The sequence below is a fragment of the Caretta caretta genome, chromosome 19 (genome assembly GCF_965140235.1).
Source record: "Caretta caretta isolate rCarCar2 chromosome 19, rCarCar1.hap1, whole genome shotgun sequence".
Lineage (NCBI taxonomy): Eukaryota > Metazoa > Chordata > Testudines > Cheloniidae > Caretta > Caretta caretta.
Window position 1 is genome coordinate 13,100,125 of NC_134224.1, and position 25,934 is coordinate 13,126,058.

The 25,934-nt window shown below is 51.3% G+C and overlaps 1 protein-coding gene across 11 annotated transcripts in view; it reads left to right on the forward strand.

The window, feature by feature from the left end:
- The first annotated feature begins 19,163 nt into the window (after nt 1-19,163).
- The window catches only part of PTPRU (protein tyrosine phosphatase receptor type U), a 322,599-nt gene continuing 315,828 nt past the window's right edge, over nt 19,164-25,934 (forward strand). For 6 of the 11 annotated variants that reach the window (XM_048825549.2, XM_048825552.2, XM_048825554.2 and 3 more), the window contains exon 1: nt 19,168-19,385. In XM_048825549.2, the coding sequence (XP_048681506.1) occupies nt 19,313-19,385 (73 nt within the window). In that variant the 5' untranslated portion in view covers nt 19,168-19,312. Of the gene's footprint in view, nt 19,386-21,282; nt 21,439-25,934 lie in introns of those variants that run through there. The other 5 variants (XM_048825555.2, XM_048825558.2, XM_075121404.1 and 2 more) reach the window with 4 other exon arrangements.

The following is a 25,934-nucleotide window of genomic DNA, read 5'->3' on the forward strand; positions in this document are numbered from 1 at the left end:
CTGGCACGGGCAGAACCACATTGTTCTCCAGCTCCCTCTGTTGAGTGGCATGACCCCCCCCCCCCCAGGTGGGTCCCCAGCTGTGTGTGTGATCAGGACATCCCAGGAGAGCAATGATCTCTAGCAATGAGGCCATGAGGGGCCCTGGGAGCTGTGGGTGGGGGCATGGCCCTCTCCTGAGGAGGGGACTGGATCAGATGGTCTCTTCTGCACTTCCACTCTGCCGCTGACCCGCCAGCCCAGAGCATGACTTGGCTCCCTGCAGGACAATGCTAGCCCTGCATAGAGAACATGGAGCTCAGCGTCTGAACCTCTGGTGGGAGGCTTTCAGGAGCCCAGATGGATTTTCTTCCACAGCGTTGGGGACCACCTAGAAATCTCCCTCAGCAAGGGACCAGCATCCCCCAGCCCATCCCCCGCCTTTCCATGGGAAACCTGGAGGGATCATCACAGGGCCCCTGGGGTGTGGTTGCAGCAAGAGTCACCACACACACATCCTGCAGTCTCACACACACACACACACAACCTGCAGTCTCACACACCTGTCCTCCAACCCGCAGTCTCACACATACACATCTGCAGGCAGGCAGACATCCGCCACCCTCCCTTCCCCCCGGCCCAGTGAGAGAGAGGATATATGAGTCAGCAGTGTGCCCTTGTTGCCAAGAAGGCCAATGGCATTTTGGGATGTATAAGTAGGGGCATAGCGAGCAGATCGAGGGACGTGATCGTTCCCCTCTATTCGACATTGGTGAGGCCTCATCTGGAGTACTGTGTCCAGTTTTGGGCCCCACACTTCAAGAAGGATGTGGATAAATTGGAGAGAGTCCAGCGAAGGGCAACAAAAATGATTAGGGGTCTGGAACATATGAGTTATGAGGAGAGGCTGAGGGAGCTGGGATTGTTTAGCCTGCAGAAGAGAAGAATGAGGGGGGATTTGATAGCTGTTTTCAACTACCTGAAAGGGGGTTCCAAAGAGGATGGCTCTAGACTGTTCTCAATGGTAGCAGATGACAGAACGAGGAGTAATGGTCTCAAGTTACATTGGGGGAGGTTTAGATTGGATATTAGGAAAAACTTTTTCACTATGAGGGTGGTGAAACACTGGAATGCGTTACCTAGGGAGGTGGTAGAATCTCCTTCCTTAGAGGTTTTTAAGGTCAGGCTTGACAAAGCCCTGGCTGGGATGATTTAACTGGGAATTGGTCCTGCTTTGAGCAGGGGGTTGGACTAGATGACCTTCTGGGGTCCCTTCCAACCCTTATATTCTATGATTCTATGATTCTATGATTCTTTCCTTTCCACGTTAGCCACGAACCAGGTAGACACTTCTGTTGCTTTCTGCGTCGAGACGGCTTTAATGAGTGTTCGCTGTCTCGGACCCAACATATAATTTGATTTTAAAACAATCTGATTGGGGGCAATGAGTTAAAATGCTGCAGTGAGCTTGACTGTGTGCCGCTGCCCTCTACTGGAGGGGATCACCACTGTTCTACTGTGCATCAGAAGTCTGGTACTGCTGACAGGGATTCTCCTGAGTTGCTACTATTTAAAGACCTCAGCTGAGATCAGGGCCCTGTTGTGCTAGGTGATGTACAGACACAGAGTGAGAGACAGCCCCTGCCACGAATAGCTGACCATCTAAATAGACCAGACGGACAAATAATTATGATTCCTACCAGATGGGGAACTGAGGCACAAAGAAACTAAGGGCCAGTTCCACAAAGGTATTTAGGTGCCTACTTGTCATGGATTTCAGTGGATGGTAGGGGCCTAAATATATTTGTGCGTCTGGACCTGAGGCCTGCTCTACACTAAAAAGTTAGGTTGATCCAGCTATGTCGCTCAGGGGTGTGAAAAATCCACATCCCTGAGTGGCAGACTTAAACCCCAGCACAGCCGTTCCTAGGCGGAGAGAAGAATTATTCTATCCACCTGGCTACGGCCTCTCGGGGAGGTGGGTTATCGGTGTGATGGGAGAACCCCACCCATCACCATTGTAGGGTCTACACTGAAGTGCTAAAGCCACAGTGAATTGAACCTAGGTCTCCTTAACGCCAGGCAGCCTGTTAGCCGCAAGCCCATCCTTCCTCTCTGGGTGCCACCCTCGTGGCTGTCATGAAGTTCTGCGTTGTCCCGGTGTGCGCAGCCTAGAGACTAATGCTAGAGGCTTGTAGATTTGTTACAATAACAGTCCTTAGCCCTTCCAGGGGGATTTTCATCTGGAGCGCTCAGAGCATGTTACAAACGTGAACTAACCCTCATGATACCCCTGGAGTGGAGGTAAGTATCACACGGGGTAATCGGACACACACTAAGGTTAACTGTTTGGTCACAGTAATGTCAGGGGCTGAGCCCAGGAGTCCTGGTTGCCCTTCCCTGCAATCCACTGTCAAGAAGAAAACAGAATTAATGACAGTATTGGGGCTCATCAACCTCGGTTGCAGCGACAGCACTGACAGTGTTGAGAGCCGACATCAGAGCATGCTTTGAAGGCCCCAGCTGTAGTTCTACTGTCAGCCAGAGCCAGGGGAGTTTGTATTGCATACAGCTACACCACCTCGGGCTGGGATCTCATCAGACTGACAAGCTAGGAAGGGTCAGCGTATGCCATCGCTCCGCTGAGAGGAAAAGCCAGGTGCTGTAGGAAGAGTACGTAGCATCTTCCCCCGAGTCTATTATGCCAGTGCCTCAGCATGAGCTGAAATGAGATGGACATTTGAAGCTCTGGCCAGTTGTGGTCATTACCCATTCCTAAAAGCGGGGTATCAAGACGAGCTAAGTAATGACATTCTCACACCTGAAGTGGACCCTGCAGTTTCAGACCAATATGGTTGTATTCTTCACTTCCTGTCCCAAAGTATAATGCAGTTCCACTCTGCCAAACACCACCCCAGAGGTGGCTGCATTTCCAGGGGGTAGCTCCCAAGCACTCCTGCCTAGCCTGGGCAGATGGCCGAGATGCTGGTGGTTTCAAAGGAGCCCAGTGCCCACTGTTGACCCACGTATCTGGTTGCTGGTGAAGACATAAAGAGATGGGAGAGAAGGTTTCCAACAGCCGTGAATCAGCCCCACTGTCACTGCTCCGTGCCCCTGTGTGAAACAGCAGCGTGGGCTAGTGGATCGTGCCGGGAAGGCATCTGTAACACTGCACCCCTAGGCGGGCTGTTGGCAGCGTGCTTGAATCTGGGACTGCGGGACGCCTCTATGAAGAGGCCTTTGCTGGAGAAGCTCTTACCCCTCGATGTCTGGCCCGGGAAGGACAGAGTGCCAGGGTGAGGGATGGCCTATACCGAGCCCTTGGCACTGCGGTCCAGGCTCCATCGCAGCTACTGTGAGAAACCCCATTGCTCAGAGACTTTGGCCCAGATCCTCAAGGTATGTAGGCACCTAATTCCCATTGATTTCAATGGGAGTTAGGCACAGAGATCCCTTTGAGGGTCTGGGCCTTTGCCACTGGGCACTGAGGCAGTGTCTTACTAGAAAGGACTCCGGGCCTGAAGGACAATGGTTTGACAATGGCTTGGAGGAAGGCACTTAAAGGCCAAATCCCAGGCCCATTAAAGTCAATGGAAAAGCTCCCATTTTTCCAACAGCTTCAGCCTTTGGACACAATGCCCAGCAGAACCCGGATTGAACCCCTGGAGAGGAGAATCAGAGCGGGATCTCTCTGCTACAGACCAGGCATGCAGAGAAGAACGTGAGCTCCATCTCAGAGGCTAGGCAGATGCCCCATTCACAGCCTGCTCACCTGAAAGAAACCTGCTGAACACAGGCTAATGCTGCTCTTCCTACCCCTGCCCGGTCATCAGCTGTGGGCTAAGCGTGGCTCATTTTCTCATGCCTATTGGTATATCTCTGTGCCAAGCGGGGTCTGTTCGAGCCAATGTCATGCTGCTGCCAACATAAGCTCCGTTTGAATTGCAATTAAAGGGAGGGAGGAAAAATGGAATTAGAAGAGCTCGTATGCTGTTTGATGATAACCCACCTTAGCGGCAGCTCGTTCTTGGGATCTTTTTGGACGCGTGCAGAAGAATGCCCAGCAGAACAAAAATACAAAATCCCCTCGGTTCTTAAAAAAATAGCTCAAGACAGGAGTAAAATTGCTGAAGCCTGGAACATCCTTCAGTTTTTGTGGAGTCTGCCTAGAAACCCTCTCCTGGATCACATCTCTATTAATAGCACTGGCTCCCAGAAAGCCTTGGGGGAAGGAAAGGCATAGAAATTTATGGAAAGCGTCAGAAAATACTGTACAGGGGCAAGAATTGAAGAATCTAATTGGCTGCTTTATTCCCCCCGCCCCCGCCCCCCACCCCTGCCACTTCCAGCCATCTGATCTTTTCCCCCTTAATGCCCTAACAAAAATGTGATTGTATCTGGCTGAAGAGAGATTGAAGGGAGGGAGCCAGGCGGCCCAAAACAACACTAGATTAGTGGCATCGTCAATGTTTTCCCTTCTGTAAACGAGAGTTGAAAACTATGTGTGCCCTCAGTGAGTCAATATCCAAGAGAGAGATGGGCCTGATTCTCCACTCACCGACCCAGGTTACACCAGGATAAAGTTATTAGCCTGGTTTGTATCCGCACCAGTGCAAAAAATTCCTTCTGAGTGATGCTGGTGCAAAGCCTGTTTGACCTCAGTGCAATCTGTCTACATTGGGAATTTGCATGGCTGCAAGTTACATCAGTGCAAAAATCCCTAATGCACATAAGCCCCCTGGTCATGGTTATTTCTATGGCAGTAGCACCCAGGAGCAGGAGTGCAAGGCGCTGCACAAACACAGAACCCAAGGAAGCTCCCTGAGCCGAAGAATTTACAATTTCAGTATAAGATAAGAGCCAACAGATGGCTGCAGACTGGCTGACAGGGGAGCACAAGTAAACCATGAGATAATATTGGTCACCATGCTGGGCAGCGGTCTCAGACACCAGAACCATTGTTGATATTTTTGTAGGGGTCACGGCAGAGGAGGGGTTTGAAGGTGAGGAATGAGGTAGCTTTGCAGCTGCATACAGGGAACACCTCCCAAGTGTGAGGGGCAGGCAGCACGGGAGACAGCATAAAGGAGCTTTGCAGAAGGGGCACCATCGCCTCCTGAGCGCACCCTTGCAGCTGAGTGTGGCTCTGCTGTAGCCTGCCTTGGTTTCCCCCCCGCCCTCCATCGGTAACAATGAGATCACTAGGACAGTTCAGTCCAGGAGAAGCCATGCACTCGACAGCCTCTCTCCCTTTGCTAAAGCCTCCTGTGCAATGGGTTAAAGGCTCTGACCTCAGAGCCCAGGTAAAATTTAGATGTCCCCAAACAAGTCTCTGGATTCCAGTAGCTGCTGCTGTAGGGCCTCAGGCTTCTCCATTGCTTGGGGAGCTTTGACCTTGTTCAGTTCCCCCCTCCAGAGCTTCCTTTCTCCCCAGGAGCTTTCCCAAGGGAGCTTGAAGCCTTTGGTTAGGCCCAGTGGCTCCTGGTTTCATTACCTGCCTTCCAGCTAGGGCAGATAACGAGGCCCGGGTGCCGCTGGGTTGGTTCATTCCTTTTAGTGGAGCCCAGCACAGGCAGGCCAGCCTCGGACTTCCAGCCCTCTGACAGCTGGCTTGTGTGGGCCACAGAGGCTGGTGTCATGGCCAGTCGGAGGGGAGTGCCCACAGCTCCGTGGGGAATCAGAGGTAGGGCAGGGAAGCTACTTTTACACGAAGGAGGGACCCTGACGTCAGGGCAGTTGCTCCTGATTTAGGAGCGCAGGGAGAGCCAGGCTCAGACCGGTGCTGAAATGAGGTGGAGCTGACGGGAGTGGGGGCTGCGTAAGGCCTACAGGATGGGGCCCATTGGGGCACCTAGGCACTGGCTCCTTTGGAACTGCCCGACCACGCAGGGAATACCAGGAAGGTTGGGGCCCCCTGAGGGATTACTCGTGCTCCAGCATGCAGGGCGGGTGCTGCCTGATCTCCCTGCCCACCTGGCTAGCTCCCTAGGCAGGGTCATGGGTGCAGCTCCTCTCCGTGCCCCTGCAGACGTACAGAGGATGCCGTGCAGATGCTGTGCTACCCTTAGGTAACAAACCACCACTTGTGTGGGGAGCCCAGAAGCTGGGGTTGGGGGGGTGGAACGGGGATCTGCAAGCTCCTAGCTCATCTCCCTCTCCCCCACCCTCCCAACCGTGCTACCCCGCACAACCGAGCTGCCTCTCGGTTTCAGATTAGGGCCTCACCAGGATTAGAAAACCTGCCTTATAGTGACAGACGCTAGGAGTTTCCTCTGTTTACCAAAGAGAAGGTTCAGGGCAGGGTGACTTGATTGTGGTCTATAAGTACCTACACGGGCAACATAGATTCATAAGGGGCTCAACAGTCTAGCAGAGAAAGGTCTAACACAATCCCATGGCTGGAAATTCAAGCTCAATATATTAGGACAGGAAATAAGGTGTACGTTTTTAATAGTGGGGGTAAGTAACCATTGGAACAACTTACCACAGGCCGTGGTAGGTTCTCTGACACTGACAATGAGTAAAATCAAGATGGAATGTTTGTCTGGGGATTATTTTGGGGCAGTTCTCTGGCCTGTGTTATGCAGGGTGCCAGACTAGATGGGCCCTTCTGGCTGTGAAATCTCTGAATCTCCAGCATCTGGCCCTGACGGGTTCCTGATGTCTGACTGGGGCTCCTAGGCACCCCAGTAAATAATAATAATAATAAACGATGCTTAGCATGATGGTGCACTGAGCTAGGGGTCTTGCAAGGCAGTGAGGTTGGGATTTCACTAGCCACTCGTGGGTTGGTCTCCTTTGGAAATTCCAGCCTGAACAGTAAGCGGAGTGGGGCGAATGCAATTGGCATCGTAAATGTGGCTCATCAGCTGCGGTTAGTTAATTGGCTCCTTCTGCCCATGGTTTCATTCCTTTATGGTAGGGAAGGCATGTGGGTCAGAGGAGAGAAACACAGCCAAGCCATAATTAGCAGGTGGGAGATTTAGTCATGAAAGGTTTTGCATCTCCACAGCTCTGCTCGACTTTGCTTCCTGAGAACCTGGATTTGCTATTCATTTAATGGCACAATTCCTGTAACAGGCGTTATTTTAACAGGGTTTTAGCATAAGTGCGAGAGGATTTGTCAAGATCGCTGCATACGCAGCAAAAGGCAGTAGATCTGTCCGTATGCTGCCGATTCTGTAGATGGCCTGGGCTTAGCTCTGCACACATCCCTACTGGCTATCTCCAGCACAAGCAAGAGCTCCATTTTAATGCAAACTGTGTGGCTAAGGAGAGCTAGCACCTCTCTGGCATGGCAGATGTTACAGCTCCAGATGAAACGTACAGAGCACGTTACACTTCCATGGTGCTTTGCATCCCAGAATTGCATTGCAGGCTATATCCACAAAGAGTTGCTGAAATGCAGCCACCTCTGGGGTGGAGGGCAGCCGCTAGCCAGTGCACAGTGAGAGGGAGGGCAGCGGGAATTTTGGCCCATGAGGTCATCCTTGTGCAGTGGGATGATTTGTGGAGGAGCAAGGATGAAGCAGAGATCTGCCACTCCCAAGTACACCAGCCACTGTTCCACCATGTAGCAAGGGCAGGTGCTGCTATAGTGGATATGAAGCAGCCTGAGGGGGTTTGTGGGGCGGTTGGGGGGTGGGGGTGGTCAGTTTTCTTACCTCAGCTTTGCTTGGAGATGCCCATTGCACCAAAACCAGTTTGGCACTTGGGACAGGATTTAGCTCCGCTCTGGCCAGGGTTGAGGAATGACCCATGCTGGCCGGAATGGAGCTGACTGGGAATTTTTCATCCAATTGTTTCTTTGTTGAAAAAGGCCCATTTGTCAAAGCTGAATCTGTTGGTGAACGGGGCTGGGTGTGACGGAGCCCCTGGTATGGAAGCATGTTGAGAAAAATTTTGAAATGAAAACCTCCGGTTTCCTTTGGAAATTTCAGCCAATGAGTCTAAAAAGAAGGTTCAAAAGCAAAATGGGTCCAAATCGCAATGAAACTTTTCGACTGACCCGAAACAAACATTTGGTCTTTTGCTTCGTGAATATTTTGACTTTTTGGTCCGATTCAAGATGGGCAAATATTTCACACTCTTGAAAATCTTCCTTGGACCAGCTTTTTCCTAGACCCTTCATCAGCACAGGTGGGGAAGCCCTTCTCCATCCTCTGAAGGCTTGGAGGTATCAGTGTGAGCAGAATCTAGACATCCCGATGCCACCTAGCCTGGTGTGATCTCTTAGCAGACTCTACGCTTTTCTCTTGTCCTCCCGCCACAGCTCCAGCAACATTCCTCCACAGCTGCAAGCGCTGTTTGCAAGAGAGCTTTGCGAGGGGAGCGTGGCATTTAGCAGATAGTTGCTCCTCAGTGCCAGGGCCCAGGCTAATTAACAAGGCAGTTTATTACTGATAAGCAAAGGCAGCGGTGGCGAATCCATCAAAAGAGGCAGGGAGACAGACTACTTCAGCTGTTTGCTCTCCCGCAGCGGTCACCTTCCAAAAAGCAGAGACATAAAAGACATTCAACAGGCAGGAGAGAGGAGCAGGTAAGTCATTAACCTGCCTTCAAACCGGGCACAGAGGTGTTGTCAGCATCAGAGGCAGGCACCCGCTTTGATTCAGTTGGGGGGTGTAGACTTGGGGAGGGGAACGCTTTGCTGGTAGCACCAAATTGTCTTGTTCTGGTCAGCCATTCAAGTGGATCTGGCTTTTTTCCCTGTGTTTCCCTTGAAGGAGACTTGCTTTCTCAAATTGGACAGAAAGACAGCGGGAGGTGGCAGGGCATTCCCGGAGGGAGGGGAGATGGGCAGAGCCAGGCCGGGCGGGCAGCGCTGGCTCTGGTCTCCAGGTTGGGAGCTCCCCGTGTTGAGAATGGTGCCCATCAGGTATGACAGAGCAATCAATCCTGGTGCCACAGATGTTCCAGGTGGAAAAGGCCTCTCCTGGCCAATGCACGAGCTTTGTGCATTTCCTATGTCTAGTGCATTGTCCCTGCCTAGTGCGAGGTGTCCCAAGAGATGAGACCTCTACTGCTCTTCTTGGGAGAATGGTGTTGATCACGCTGCAGGAAGTTTTCCCTGGCATTCCTGCCCACTTACTCTGTGGGAGGAGGAGCCTTTCCCAGCCTGCTTTACACACCCAACCCACACTCTGGGTCTGAGCGAGTCCAATCTTGCCCATTACAGACTGGCTTAAATCAATGAGCTGACAGAATGTTCAGCTCATCCCTTCTCCCCAAGCTGGGCTGCTTCCAGGAATCCTCCCTCAGGATTGCTCAGCCCACACCCTAGATCCGCTCTCCTCACCTCCCTTATATCCAGTGGGGTAACACAGCACCTGTCTCAGTGAATCAGCAAAGCCACTTAACCTTTTCCCAGCAAGCTCGGCATCAGCCAGCAGGGAGACAGGCAGACACACACCCCTGTAGAATTCTAAATAGCCCCTCTTCCTCCTTGGTGCTCGTGCCCCCCATGCTGTGATCTCCCCTCCTATCAAAACCTGCATACTGGGCTCCTTCAATCTCCTCTCCTAAATCAGTCCCGCTATGGCCCAGGCTAACCGTGGGCTCTTTGTCCCCCTCTAGTGGCTGGATCATATAAAGAGCTTGATGAGTCTGATGATGGAGGGTATGCGTCTACACTGCAGTCAGGTGTGTGACTGCCACACATGTAGACACATCTGAGCCAGTTCTGGTTTAGCTTGCTCCAATAACAGCAGCAGCAAAGCCCTGGCCGCATGAGCAGCTGCCCAAGAACGTATCCAGGGTCGCAGGCAGGCTTGTACAGCCTGTGCTGCTGCAATTTCTCTGCTCTTGTTTTGGAGCTCGGGTCTGTCTACATGCACGGCAGCCACACCTCCGCCGGCAGTGTAGACGTGGTTGCTGCTCCGGAGGTCACCCATTCAGTCCCTGTAGGTAACCCAGCCATGGCATTGCTGTACCGCCAAGGTCCTGAATTACATTTGCAGCAGCTGCTTTCCATTGCTCCTCTCTCCTCTTGGGTCTTTATCCCCACCAATCTCTGCACCCTTCTAGATCTAGGGGGACATTTTCCAAAGTGCCTAGAGACTTAGGAGCCTAAATCCCATTGGCTTTCAGTAAGACTCACAGCGGTGTGTGTGGAAGGAGAATCAGGCCCTGTGTTGTCAGGGCAGTATCCTTGCAGAGCAGCCCTCACCTGACATGCAATCTCCTTACAGGACAGAGGTGAAGTACGATGGCTTCTTTCCAGTTGTGTCGCCCTTTGAGCTCAGAATCACTAGAATTAAAATGGGCTTTTCCGATCCCACTGATACTCTTGAAGATGGCAGGAGCCCAGTAGCAAAGCTCTGTACATTTATCTCCTCATTTTTCCTATTCCAGGTTGTTAAATATGCCCTTCACTCATCCCACTGTATTGATTTGAAAGTAGCGAGAGTTAATAAAACTGCCTGCAGGAGGTAAGGGGGAGGGGAGCTCAGCCCCCCCGGAGCTGGAACAAGCTGCTTCGTTCATCGAAAGAGGCACCTGCCTTGGTTGCAGTTAAGAAAATTGTAAACTTTTCCCTCTAAAGCAGCCTCATCAGTGTCAAATAAGCCTAAATTGGGATTCTGCAATGTTGCTGCCTCTGCTGTTTCTGTGAATGAGCCTTCTACATTCGCTGATTGTGTTTCCGTCTCTGGGCTGAGATGCAGAGCTGACCTCCATTAAAAGTTAAGTCTAGTCTCTTCACCAAATTCCCACTCAGGTGATGATGTTCTGCTGACTCAGACCTTCTCTGTGGACTCCCCTTCCCTTCCGGTCCTAAGTTGACAAATGGTGTTAAACAGCTGCTCCCTGCTACCCCAGAGGTGGCTGCATTGCAATGGCTAGTGAAATGAGCTCTGCACGAAGTTTAAATCTGAGGCAGCGTGTTAAATCTTGAAAGTGCCTGGGGATTCTTTGTGTGGGACTCTGATGTTTGCTGTGGATGTTATGATTGTCACGTAGGACTGCTGGGGGGTGGGACTGGATGACTATTGTTGCAGATGACGGAGTTCATTAGTAGCCAGGACTGTTGACTGGCTTCTCAGTGCCCCCAAGGAGAGCACTCCTGAGAGCAAGCAATGAGCAGGAAATAGTAAAAGACATGTTCTACCCTCATCCTCCCTTTCCTGGAGCTGAAGGCAACAGAAGCCGCGTGCCTCTGCTGTGAAGGACAGGGCAGATCGTGCAAGGGTTCTGTTCCACTGTGTTTCCCCATGCTGGGACTGGTAGAGCTCCCTCTGCCTGAGCATGGTTTGGGGCCTGCGCATCCACGGATCTGTTGGCCAAACTCTCTGGAGGCCAGAACAGCAACATGCTCCAGAGTCTCTGCAGCATTGGAAAATGACTCGGAGTCTGCGGGGTCCATCGCTGTCTGGTTCAAGCTCATGAAATCAGGTCTGGTCCTGGGAGCACGTTTTGGTAGTTTTAGATGCTGGTTGACTCTGTGTTACAGCAGGTCTGGGATGTGGTTTGAGGGGAGGGAGGGATAGCTCAGTGGTTTGAGCATTGGCCTGCTAAACCCAGGGTTGTGAGCTCAATCCTTGAGGGGGCCATTTAGGGAACTGGGGCAAAAATAAGGGATGTTACTTGGTCCTGCTGTGAAGGCAGGGGGCTGGAGTCAACTCAACACTCAACCTTTCAGTTCTGTGAGATACATATATCTCCATATGATTATTATCTCCAACAGCAGGGCATGCCCCCAGCCTATGTCCCGTCTACCAGAGGCCTTTGCAGGGGGGGAAGGCACAGCAAGGCGAGCTGGGATTGGAAATTTACCTGCATCAGAGAGCAGGTGAAATCACAACTCACGTCATCCCAGTCTTGTCTCCGAGATATGTATCTAGTTTGGATTGAAACATATGAGGAAAGTGACTGTAAATCAAAACTCCTTGGGGCTGGGTGTCTCTGTGTCCTGTGAACCATCGCAGTTCTACCTGTTGCCTTTAATGCTCACCGGCTCTGTCACCCATTATCCCTGCAGAGGTGGTACAGAGAGCAAGCTGGATTCTGCTCCGGCTTGTGCATCGTCAGCTGAGCTGCCTTTGGCAGGATGGTTTTGCTGGGGAATGACCCCAGGCAGAGTCAGCGGCTCATCATTTAACTGGATCTGGCATGAAAGATGCTAAATACAGAGCCCCTGACATGGCGCTGTCCCGAGGCCAGGGCTGCACTCTGCAGTTTGTTTTTTCCCTGGGACGGAGGTAGCTAGAATAAGGAAGTCAGGATTACCCCTATTGCTATAAATGCTGCTGAGCATCTACCGAGAACCTTCCCCAGCCCTTTCAGGCCTAGCTTTCTGCTATAGATTTAAAGAAACAGCATCCAGTGTGGCACATGATTAACCAGAGGCTAGGGTGGCTTAGTGGCTGGATTAGGGCACTGGAAACATGTGTTCTAGTCGTTGCTCTTTCACTGGCCTGCTGGGTGAGCTTAGGCCTCAGTTTTCTCCTCTGTGAAATGGGGTAATGAGAGGAACCTCCTTTGTAAAGTGCTCTGAGATCTGCTGATAAAAAGTGCTCTGTGAGAGGTGGTTGTTTTGCTGATGGGAAGCTGTGGATGGCCCTTGCCTCCCCCCACAAGGGTGGCTGTCAGTCTTCAGCCAGGCAGGCAGGAGGTCTGCGAGGAAGAAGGTGGGCTGGAGCCAGTGAGTGATTAAGATGGATGAGTCATGCTTCAATTATCGATCTGCAGGTTGGCAGAGAAATAGATATTGAAAAGCAAACCGAGTGCAAACCCCTCGAGCGAGAGACACAGAGAGCCTGCCACGGTGCCGTGCTGGGGGTTCATTGAACAGTTGGACAGGCCCACACGCCTCTGCTAGACCTTTGCAGCCGTGAGGTGGATTATTATTTTTAGATGTGATTCAGCCAGTGAGTGCCTTGGGTTTTCCATGTGCCCCAGTAAATTAAACAACCTCTCTCCTACTGGGGATCGCTCGAGATGATTTACTTGGCATAAGTTCCTTAGCTCCCAGAAAAAAATTCATCTTTGAAATGAAGCCCCTTGTTGAAACTACCGTGACCAGAGAAGGGATGAGCACTACACTAGTGCACCAACCGTCTCCAGCTTAGAAGGTGTGGCCTTGCAGCTGACTCCTTCTCTGTCTTCCCAGGAGAGACACAGGGGGTGAGTCGTGGGAGGAGAATTGGACCTAGGCAGCAATTCCAAGTGGCAGCCCTGACATGAAGGGACTCGCTGCTGTGAGGGGCCAGAGTAATTTCCTGTCCGTGGCCTTTAGCACAGGTGTTTTGGGGCTGCATCGGTGAATCTGGAGTCTGTCCTCACTGTGATGGTCCGAGTGAAACCCAGCCCTGTGCAGAGGGGCCAGCGTGAAGCCAGTGCAGTCCCACTGAAGCCTGTCCACCTGGGATTTAAATGGGCCACGTTGGCTCTCTGTGTGGGGGTGAATTTCATCCATGGTGATGACCATGAGGTCCTAGGAGGTTGGAGAGTTGGTATATCATAACCCTCCTTTTACAGGTGGGGAAACTGAGGCACGGAGATGTTTAAGGCCAGGATTTTCAAAGGACTCAGTGACCAAAATTGGGACAGATGTCCCAGAGGAGGTAGGTGTGTGTTGGGTGCTGGGTACTGATGAAAACCAGCCATTATTTAGGTGTCTAAAGGGCAGCTGAGCCCTTGGAAAAACTGGACCTGAGCTCTTTGGAAACCTTGGACCCACACAATTTGTGCGAGGTCACAGGGAGTCTGAGGCAGCGGCGAGAAGACACAGCTGTCTTGTGCTTTAACCACGAGGCTGGGCTTCCTTTGTTAGCTGTGATATTCCAAATGGCACCCCCTTTTATCTGAGCGTGCGGCCGGGCTACTCCTGCCTCTCACGTCAGCGGTGACAGAGAAGATGCTACGAGGGGAGCTGAGCTGCTGGATCAGCTGAAGCTGCGTGAGACGGAAGGGAATCCAGGCATAACTGATCGGCACACGGGGAGCAGTCACGAGGAGGGAGAAGGTGCTGGGATGTATTGCGTTCCTGACTGTAACCACCCTTCAAACAGCCCCTCACTGGGTAACTGCTGAACACTGCGTCACTGCCCTCCGAAGAGTTAGTGTTTGCCGCAGGCAGTTGGGCAATCACAGTGCACAGTTCTTCACTGGCCCTTTTCCTGCACAGATCTCAAAGCGCTTTACCAAAGAGAACCAACAGCATTCTCACCATTATACAGATGGGGAAACTGAGGCACAGGGCAGTGGTGTGACTGACCCAAGGTACAGAAGTGGCAGAACCAAGATGAGATTGCTGGTCATCTGGGCTGGTGCCGTATGGACACTGGCCTCCTGACATCTAGCCCTGAGCCCTGTGCATTGAGCCATGCTGCCAGCAAAGGATACACTGTCCTAGGCAGAGGCAGGGAGCTTTTAACATGCCACCTGTCCTGCCTTTATTGATATTACAGTAGCTCCTAGAGGCTCCAAGCTCAAGGCCACATTGCGTTAGGTGCTGTACACATGCACACGAAAAGAGACAGCACCTGCTCCCAAGAGCGGACAGTCTAAACAAACAAGACAGACAAATAGGGGGAGAGGGGGAAACAGAGGCACAGGGGGGCGAAGTCACTTGCCCAAGCCCACACAAAGGGCTGGGGGAGGAGCCAGGAACAGCACCCAGGTCTCTTGACTCCCAGTCCAGCATCTCCATGTTCGTGCTGCCGCTGGAAAGACAGCATCTTCACCGCAGAGCTCCGTGCTAGCCGGTGACCTGGCCCCAACACTGGCCTGGTCTCTGGATGTGGCTTGTGCCTATGCAGCACTAAGTAGTTATGTGGAACCTTCCTGCAGGGCTGGCCTGGTGCTATGATTTTCTGAGAGGGATCTGATTTTCTGGATCTGATTTTCTGGATCTGCCCCCCCATCCCAAACAAACAAGCCCATTTTGCAAAAGTGGCAGGGCTGCTTTTCTATGCACTGAGCGGTATTTGGGGGTCAAGTGGGGAGGGGTACAGAACAGAAACTGGATAAAGCACCTTGTGTCTGCTGGCAGCACAAAGCAATGCCAAGGATGTGGCGTGCCTCAGCAGGGCTGGGTCTTTTCCTGGTGCGTTTGCAGGTGTGAATTACACCCATACGTTTAGCTGTCTAAACAGGGCAATCTGTCACATAGCGGCCAGGTGAACAGGAGCAAAGGACTACTCTTCTCCTCTGGGCTCAGTCAAGACACTCGTGTGTGTGGTGTGCACACCTACGTGCCCACCAGTGTGTGTTTGTGTGTCTGACTGTGTGCACCTATGTCCAGGGCTTAAATTCTCACAGAGTATTTCCCCGAGCCCACCATGGGAGGTGCTGGGGCTCAGGGTTTCAGCCCCACGGGTTTGAAAATATTTACCAAAGCTCTGCTCCTGACAGCTCCAGCTGAATTTAAGCCCTTCCTAGGTCTTTCCTGGGTGTATGTCTGCCTGTGACTCTTTGTGTGTGTCCACATGTGTCTGTATTTGTCTCTCTGTATGTAATAGTGTGCTGTGTGTTTGTCCCTGACTGTCTATCTAGTTGCACACGCTAGTGTGTGTCCATTTGTGTGTTTGTGTCTCTGTGTGCTTCAGTGTTTGTCTGATTGTGTTTGTGTGTATCTGCATTTTTGTGTTTGCCCAAGTGTATGTGTGTCATTGTGTCTGACTGTGTGTGTGCTGGTGCCCCTCCCACTGCTGTGCATGTGTGATGGACGGTCCATGGCTCTACATGAGAATGGCCATACTGGTCAGACCAATGGTCCATCTAGTCCAATATCTTGTCTTCAAACAGTGGCTGGTGCCAGATACTTCAGAGGGAGTGAACAGAACTGGGCAATTATCAAGTGATCCATCCCCCACTATCCAGTCCCAGCATCTGGCAGTCAGAGGCTAAGGGACTCCCAGAGCATGGGGTTGCGTCCCTGACCATCTTGGCTACTAGTTGTTGATGGACCTATCCTCCCTGAACTTCTCTAATTCTTTTTTGAACCCAGTTATACTTTAGGCCCTTACAACATCCCCTGGCAATAAATTCCACAGGTTGACTGTGCATTGTGTGAAGTAGTATTTCCTTTTGTTTGTTGTAAACCTGCTGCCTATCTGCGGGCTGAGTGTATGTGGGTGAAACTTTCCAGTGCTGGCTTGTCCCTTTTCAATGATACTTTGTGTATTAACAACCCCAGTGCGAGTGCCCAGAACCAAGTTGCCCCTCCTGGCACTGCTCCTCCCACATGAGAGAGGCGTGCCTATTGCACAGGAAAGGCGGCTGGCCTGAGGACACTGGGATGCATTGGTGTTGCCACTTTGAGCCATGCAGGGAGTGTTGTAAAGTGAGGTAGGCCTGCAGGTGCTCTGTGCTGTAACATGCTGCAGAGCTGTTTCACCCCAATGAGCCCAGTGGGGTCATTCACGTATGTCAGGGTATTCACATATGTAAGTCTTTGCAGGATTGGGACCTAAATCTGTTCCTTGGTAACTGTCCCTATGGAGCAGTCCTGTCCATGTAATGCATCTCCCTTGTGCCCATCACCACAGCATCTGAGCTGCTGTGTTAGTCACCAGACGGCTGAGAAAGTGGAATACACTCGAGCAACAAACATTGGAAAACCTGCTGTTTAGGGCTCAGCCCCAACCCTCCAGCCCTCCCACGCCAGGAGACCCCAAGAGGCAAATTTCCAAAGAGCTCAGGCACTTGGCATTCATAACTGGGGCCCAGCGTCCCAAAGAGCCCCACGGCCAAGGTGTGCTCAATGGGGCGAGCAGCTCTTCCTGACATGCTGGCAGGAGAGCCAGTGGCTGGGGAGACTCCTGTTGGCCAAGTCACCAGGTGTAAAGGCTGGTGTGGGGCTGTCTGCAAAAGATGTGTACCCACCCGCACACTGGGGGTGTGTAGTTTGGTTGTTTCTAAACGCACACTCAGAAGAAAGCTCCCTCGTACCCCCTCCATTTGTAAATAATTCTCTGCACAGACCCAATCACCACAAACACATAATTGCTGCATTCACCCACCCTCACAAATATCCGTTCCCTGGCACCCCCATACACTGCCTTTTCTCTCACACACCCCTATTACACACACAGGCCTCCCAAACACTCACAAGCACCCTTTCCACTCACCCACCAGTGCCCTTTTCACAACTGTGTGCAGAAGCCTCGCAGTCCGTTAAAAAATGCCCACAACACAATCCCCCCTCCACTCCCGCACCAAACAGAGCAAGGCACAGCCGTAATGTCACCTGCCTTTTTTTATCTGTTTAATTAGCTAATTTTCCACCCCATTTATCATCAGAGCCTTGGCTCCACAAATGAATCGCAGATTGCACTGACAGCCTGGCACAAAAAAACCCCTGAATGTTTGGAAAATCATTTTCCTCCATCAAAGGGACCATGGAGGATGTCAGCTCACAATGACTTTGGCATCAGTGCCCACAAATGAGCCAATCTCCCCCACTCCTTGGAGACGGCTTCTTAGCCCTCCCAGGGCTGATTCAGTCAACGTCTTGGTGCTGCCTGAGTTTGAACTAGAGACTGGATCCAGTTTGCTTTCTCCTGCCTCCCTTTTTCTCGAGAAGGGGTAGGGATTTGTTCTTTGTATTTGCCCTTTTGCTTGCTCCTAGTTATCTTGGCTTCCTTGGATCTGCAGTGAATACCAGTCATAGCCACACCAGGGTTTGTTTCATTTCAAGCTCTCTCTTGTCACAATGTTGGCTTGTTTATTACACCTCATGTATCATCTCCCTGAGGCCTCTTCCAGCCCACTCTCTTCGCCCTCCCTTTGATCCAGAGACATATTTCTTCGCTAAGTATTATCAGGATGTATTTCTCCCACCTTCCCGCTCCACTCCCCTTAACTGCACAGCTAGACACCGCACTGGTGCGTGAGGGTCAATGGGCTGAATGGGAGGAAGTGGTAACGCTGCATCGTCTAGAACAAACCCTGCCCCAAGTCTCTGCATTCTTGGCCAAGAAGTTTCAAAGAAATGCCCCATCTGCGACCTCTTATTGAAACCTCATGCCTTGAGCCTGGCATACCGCTGTGCCCATGTAGAACTCAGCGACTTCACAGGAGCCCCATGAGGGCACAGGGGTCTGCCCACATGCTGTCCCTTGCAGGAGCGGGATCTTATTTATTTACGGCAACCCTAACCCTAAGCGCAGAGCTCCTCGGAGGTAGGCTGCAGTAATTTGACCCAGGGAAGCAGACACTAGATGAGACGCTGGGCAAGGCGAGTTCTCTTCCAGGTTCTGCTCCTGACCTGCTGTGTGAGCTTAAGCAGTCTCTAGTTTCCTCTCAGTCTGATCCAGTTAGACTGTAAGCTACTGGGGGTAGGGAGAGTCCGTTGCTACGGGTATAGGCACCACTTGGCTGACTGGTTTGAGCTGGGCCCTCTGTGGCAGACCAACGATATTAGTGTAGTATGTACTGACTGATTGCCATGTCTACCATCCATATACCTATGTCTATGCCCTCCCCATGGAAATGAGTCCCTGTAGGCCTTCCCACACCATAGTACAGATGGCGGAGACCTACCAGAAGCTCCCATCCCTGCCAGGACAGGATGTACTTCCCCGGTAGGGAGTGGAACCCCTAACACTTGATCTTAGCCCAACTTGAACATGCAAGTTGCCTGCACTTTGCCAGCTGCCTGCAGCACCAAAGGATGGGAATTCCCACCCGCAGCCTGCCTGGCTGGGTCTGCCCACAAGACCCGGGGTTGGGATACCAACCCGGTGTGGAGGGTGTTTGCTAAAGCTTCCAGGCCTGGGGATGTTAGAGGATTGAGGTTACAGAGCAGAGTGGCTGGATTCTCTAGGGCAGCGGTTTTCAGCCTGTGGACCCTGCAGGCGGCTGCAGACTCCCTCTAAAGAATCCAAAGTGGGTTTTTTTTTTAACCCACGAAAGCTGATGCCCAAATAAATCTGTTCGTCTTTAAGGTGCCACCGGACTCCTCCTTGTTTTTGTGGATACCGACGAACAGGGCGACCCCTCCGATACCAGACTCTGTCTCAGATTCCCCAGCGGGTCCGCATCTCCATTCCAAAGGTTTTAGGGGTCTGCAAGTGGGGGGGGGGGGGAGAAAAGGTTGAAAACCAGCGGGCTGGGGCTGGCAAAGCGCAGGTGCAGCCCTGGCTCTCCTCGGGCTGCCTTTGCCTTTCTCCTCCAGCAGAAGGCGCCCTCTGCCTTTCCGATCCGGCCTCTGCCCCTCCCCTCCGCTCCCGCCTGACGTCAGCGGGGTGCTCGGCTGGAGGCTCAGTCCCGCTCCGGCTAGTCCGGCTGGAATTGGGGAATGAGGCGCCTCGCCCGGCCACTTCCCTCCGCGAGAGCCCGGGAACCAGCGGGGGCTAGGGCCGGGCTTCCCCGCTGTATCTAATGCACCATGCACGGCGCTCGGGCTTTGATCTTCGTGTTAACCTTCCAGATCTGCTCTCTGGAAACCGAGACGCCGACAGGTCAGGCTTCAGCCCCGGGTTGCCCCCTCCCTGCCCTGCCCTGCCCTGCCCGGGGGTGCGGACGGGATCCCTCCCCAGGAGAGCTGGCTTCCCCTTTTCTCTTTCCTGCACAACTTGTTTATCTCCCCCCGCCGCCCCCGTTCCTGGGAACTTGTGGTTTGGACCCGGGTCTTTCCTTGCGGGGCGAAGCTGGGGATGGAAACTGGCTCGTTTGCCTTGCACTTGACCGCGGGCTTGGGCTGTGACTCTGAGCGGGCTCGGGGCGATTCTGTGGCCGGGCTGTGAAATCGGAGAAGTTTGTTGTTGCAGCGGCTAAAATATTAACCACCGAGTAATGATGCTGAGGGGAAACTCAAGTTAGCGGGGTTTCAACTTCTTGTCCCCCCCGGCGACCCCAGCTTTTCACCTACGGGGAGTTCCCCTGGCGTGGCCGATGGTTCACGGGGCTGGCAGGTATCTGAGATCGGCTTTCTTTCCTCTGGGCGATGTGGTTGCCTTTTTTAAAGGAAGAGAAATCCAAAAGCATGGCTCCCCTCCTGTTTGGGTTGGTAGCTTTTGTTATGGTTATTTATGGTGGAGCCGGGCAGCTCCAGGTTTGAAAACAGCTTGCAAGGGAATGCTCGGCTGCTCATCGTCCAACTTGCAAATCCAGATGCAAAAGTGTTTCGCTTGAGAAGTGGGTTTTGTCTCCCCCTCCCCCTCCACTTCTTCGGTTTTTAATTATTACCTTCCCAGCAAAAAAGGGTAGCTTCCCCGCCCTCCGGGGTCTTCCTGTCTGTGCTACTTTTGTCCTACCGACTCATAGCGGTGTTGTTAGGGCGGCGTGGGGGGAAAGTTCTCTGGTTATGGCGAGAAAAATGCTGGAGTCTTTATTGCATCGGATTTCAGCCGCTCTCGGGGCCTGGGGTAGGGGGTTCCCGCTGGCTGAACGCAGCGTTATCCCAGGGGGAGAGCCAGGAGCGTGGCTGCTTACAAACGCCAGACGCAGTTCCCAGCAGCTGGGTAACTAGCTGGGCAACTTTCCCCCTTCCTGAGCCTCCTTCGCTGGTGGCCGCGGGAGACACAACATGCCAGACACTTTTTTTTAAAAAAACTAGCCTTGATCAGGAAGAAACAGATGAACTTTGAACCCCAGTTCTGAGAGCAGAGCCACCTCTGAGTTGGGAAGATCAAGTCTGCAAACTGATGTGGCGATGGCAGGGTTTGTGTTTGCACTCTACTGAAGACATGCTCAATAAAGATCCAGGTCCTCTCCTCTCTTCCCTCTCTAGCAGGAAGAAACTGGAAAAAATGAAAGGCCTTTAGCAAAGAAAAGGCACCGAGTGGAGTGACGGTGTTGGATTACTGCACTCTTCTTTTAAATTGCTCATCCCTGTAGCATCTGGGCTGTCCAAATTAACATTTAGTTCACCACCGTTATTTATATTATTAATAATCATCATCATCATCATCAAATACTCATCTGACAAAACAAGTTAATTTAAGTTGTTTATTTGAGGTGCTACATTTTTAATGCAGTTTCTCCTGCTGGAAAACTACCCTAAGGGTTTGAGGATCCTGTGAAGGTGGGACAGAGGGATAAACTGGTTTCAGCCAGAAACCCATTTTCTCTGGGATAGGAAAGTCTCCCCATATTTTTCTTTCATTGTTGCATTTATTTAGGAGACTTAGAAACCCCTCCCTTATCCGTACCTGGGCTGGCCGGTTTCCTTTGTGTGACTGCATGTACGGCCTTCGCTATTAGGGGAACCCTGCTAGCTTCTGCTAGTGAAGAGGATAAGGCTGGCGTGTGCAGCCTGTTAGAGGCCAAATCCAGGCATGATAATGCATGTTTGCATGTATAATTGTTCTCAGGGCATCACGAGATGAGGGGGAAACAGTCTCTTAGCTCCTGGCTGCATTTCATTACCCATTGCAACAGGGCGACAGTTATTCCATTTGGAACGCAGAGCTCCGAAATGCTGTTGAGGATGCCAGCTGTATCCTCATCCCCGGCTGTGTCAGTTGAACGAAAGAGCAGGCAAGGTTTGCAATAGAGGTGTGCATTCTGCAGGTAGGTTTATTCTAGCGCAAGCTAGTGATCCTCAACTTTACCTCTGATCCCAGCTAGTTGAAAGGCTGGGGTCTTACAGGATTTCTGAGTCTCTCTGCTCTGGTCATTCCCGGTCTCTTTTTTTTACATCCCCGCCGTTAAGGTGCATTTAGGGGGCTGTGGCAGCACTTGCATAACAAACCTTATTTCTCAGGCAGTTAATAAATGTGCTGTTAAAAGAAGGAAAAGAGATTCTCAGGGCTGAAGCTTCCTGAACAAAGACTCAGCCCAGAGGCAGGCTGTTTAGAAGAGATGAGTTCAATGTAAGTGGGTGCATATACAGTGCACAGACATGCGTTGTATTTGATTGTCTCCCAATTTTGGATGCTTCTGTAACTCCTGAGGATCTTTGTTTTTCTGTCTGAGATTTTGCTGGCCCTTCATTCACATCTTGTGGCTTCAGACACATCTGGCTGGTTTTGGTCACCCTCTGACTCTGTGTGTATGTACTTCCCCTCCGTTCCTGTGTACTGTTTTGAATGACCATTGGGCTAGGGTTGGAAGAGGGGATGGTGAGAGGTGGGTTTCGGAGCAGACAGGATCTCTTGCCTGTTGCAGACCCTTCTGGGAAAGGCAGTGGATTTTTTGTTTTGTTTTGTCAATAGATAAGGAAATTTAAATACAAAAATCTCAGTGACCACCCCCCCGCCCCCAATATTCTGCTGCATCATAGAAATTAGATGAAGAGGACCATTAAGCCCCATGCCTGGCCAGTGCAAGTTTACTTCCTATTGCGTGTTCATCCTGCCTTGTTTTAAACGTCCCTAGATTGGGGCTCCCACCACTCTCCTTCAAGGGCAGTCCACAATATAGGAGAAGTTACTGTCAGGATGTTTTCCTTCTCTTATATTTAAATTCTCCCTTTCTTGATTCATCCCAGTACTCTTGCATTTACACTCTGTGAACTACTCTGAATAATTCCTCTCCTTCTACTAAAAATAACAATATTAAAGACTAACAGATTACTAAAATTACCCATGAATGCTTATGCCCAAATAAATCTGTTAGTCTTTAAGGTGCCACCGGACTCTTTGTTGTTTTTGGGCATACAGTCTAACACAGCTACCCCCTAATGCTTGTCTCCTTCTTGTGTTTACACCCTTCAAATAGCTGTTGGTTTGTTATAATGTCCCTCCAAACCCAACCCATGGGTGGTACTTTAGAGGAGATGCACTGGCTACAGGTGGCAGCAATGTGGGGACATTGGGTAGGTAGGGGATGCAGCACTCAACAGGTTAAAGAACGTGTAGGTGGCACCAAAATGCACCAAATCTGGGGAAGTTCAGGCGGATGCTCTATCTGCAGCCTGCACTGTGGGGCTGATGGCTGTGGGGTTGCTGGATGTAAACGCCCGCTCGGAATGCAGTGATGGTTAAAATACTGCAGTGATCCCATTGTCGGCTTTTGTGCTTTGGGTGGTTACTGTGGAAGACCTGTGTGTTTTTGTTTATACAAGGGCTGGCTCTGTTTGTATCCAAGTTCCAGCTGCATGTATTGTTCTGAGTATCATGGCCATTACCAGCCCTCCCCCCTTCCTCTTTTCCCACAGCACAACCAGGAAATACAAATTTAGTTAAATCACAGGGCTGTTTTTTTTTTATCCTAAAAGGGGGCAGGGGGAGGCTTGCCAAATTCTAATAGTTCTCAGAGCAACTGGACTGGAGCATAAACCTGCCAGCAGACGGGATTTTACCAGGGAGTGGGGCTCCAGCCAGAGAACAGCTTGTGCTGCACAATTTGGATCTTGTGTGTTTGACTTTAGGGCTCTGCTTCGGCCCTTTACAGAGAAGCCCAAAATCATCCAGATCCTGCAACCATTGCAACATTAAGCTCTGGGCCACCCTCCTGGACCTGATGGCAGGTTCGGGGCCTGGATTTGGATCTGGGATTGGGTTAGGATTTGGACCTACCCTTGCTCCCTGTAGTGTTCGAGGGGGTTAGGAATAGGGTTTCTAGTTGGGGCTCATCCCTATAGAACAGAATGGTCAGTTGTGTCCTTGCAATGTGCACTGGTTTGTCAGCTTTCTCTCCCCTTTCCCTGTGGTGTGTCTTCCTCGAGGCCTAAGCCCAGAGGGGAGTGGCCTCCGGGGCAATCTGAGCGGGTTCTAATGCCTCCCGCAAGCTTTGGAACAATAACTCTCTCCTAAAGAACCCTGCTGTTAAATTTTTATATACAATTTGCTTGATAGTTTGTCTTTATTGGGATCTAATTAGAAAGAATTTTACCAAAGAAGCATTTTTCCCTCCCCTTGGGCCACATTAAAATCAAGAAAAGCTGCTGTCTCGGAAATATGTCATTGGGCCCTGCTGGCATGGGAGTGTAAACTCAACCTGCAAGGAAACTGACCTACTCTGGGAGTGGAGGAGGAATAAACAAAACAGGAGGGTTGTGGGGGCGGGGAAGGAGGGGGAATTTCACAACAGTTCAGACACGGCTTCGGCTTTCTTGGGAAATGTTTGTGGGCTTGGAGCGCCGGTTTGGCTTGAATATTAATAGTGTCAGTGAACTTTTCCAGACGTCGTAAGAACGGTGGGTGCTGTAATTAGGAGGCCTGGAGAGATTTCATGTATTAATAATGATCTTCCCAAACTGAGTCTTGAGGACATGGTTTTCTGCACAGCCCTTTTTTACTGGGATTATTTTTAAGGCAGTTAGTCAAGTGAGCACAGAATGCCGAGGATCCTGGACAGGGCGAGCTGATGCTGCTAGTCCGGCGGCAGCTCTGTGGCTATTTCCACAAGACGGGTGATGCTGCTCTGCCACGTTGCCAAGGATCAGAGCTCCACAAAGCATCTGAAGGTGGCTGGAGAAATTCCAAGCATAGTAATTTGCTGCTCCTGGATTGTAATTGAAATCTAACTCTTAATTAGTGAGCAATCACAGTTTTTCAGAGGCTCTCCAGGCACTTTATAGGCACTGAGGGCCTGATCCAAAGCCCATTGACATTAAAGGAAAGGCTTGTATTGATTCTGAATGGGCTCCGTGTCAGGTCCCGATGCCAGAGGCATCATGGCCTAAAGGTTTAATAAAGCAGCAGTGGGAATCCAAAGAGCTTGATGATGGTTCTGTCTCTTGGGGTGAGAGAATGTCACTTTGGCCCAGATCCTTAAAGGTATTTAGGCACCTCAGTCCCAATAGTAGTATCAAAATACCTTTGAGGATCTGGAACTTTACCACTCTGTGCCTCAGTTTCCCCATCTTTAAGTCTGGGATGTTCACCCATATGCCACAGGTGCTGTGAGCTCAGTTAATTAATGTTTGCAAAGCACTCAGAAGGGAGTTGATGGGGCTATAGAAGAGCAAAATATTGCGTGGTCTTGCTGCATGGCGGGCTGAGGCAGGTTGTGATCATTACCCTAATTTTACAGATGGAGAAACTGAGATACAGAACGGGGAAGGCTCAGATGCACAAAGAAATTTCGGCATGTAGGTCCCATTGATTCCAATGGGAGTTAGGTGCATAAATACCTTTGGGAATCTGGGCTGAAGTGACTTGCTCAAGGCCTCACACAGCGAATTGGTGGTAGAGGTGGGAATGGGAACCAGGCATCCTGGCCTGGAGCTATTAAACCACGCTGCCTAACAGCGAACACCATATCTGACGTGCAGTGTTCGCCTTTAAAGACAAAGAAACCTGCATGCGGTCCACACACTGGTTAATTGATTTCACCGGTGGCCACTGGCCATAAAATGATGACCTGTAATACTGGAGAGCATTACTGTGGATGATGGATCACTGAACCATGAAGTAGCTGGGACTCCCAGCAGCCCTCCCATTGCTCTCTAACAAATGATCAGGGGGTGGAAAGGAAAGGAAAGGAATGTGTCCAGCTTTTGCCGAGGCCCCTGTTGCAAAGAGAGCCATGCTGTGGCTGAGGGGGGGGCGGTGGGAAATATCACCATGAACTTGTCATTGGGATAACTGGCCTGTTATTGTTGTGGGCTTACAGGGCTGCTCTCTGGCTTTCTGCCAGAATCCACTGGCGGGTGTGGAAGAGCTAGGGAGCTGCCTGCACGTACTGCTGCTCCTAGGGATTGATTTTGAGAGGGGCTGAGCATTTTCCACTCATTGCAGGCTGGGCACCTCCCAGGGTGATTATTAGTAGCACCTAGAGGCCTTACATGAGGATCAGGACCACATTGTGCTTGGCCATGTACACACACACACTCTGAGAGTCCCTTCCCTGAAGCGCTTACAATCTGAATAGATGAGACAGACCAAGGAGGGAGAAACTGAGGCACAGAATGTTGAAGTGACTTGCCAAAGGTCACCCAGAAGGTTGGTGGCAGAGCCGGGAACAGACCCCAGGTCTCTCGATTCTCAGTGCAGTGCTCTACACACTGGACCATGCTACCCCTCACCCACAGAGGCATGAAGGACTGGGTCTGTACTGCAGCGTCTGGCGGCAGAGAACAGCAAAGCCCAATTAATGCAGCTGGATTGCCTTTTTTCTGT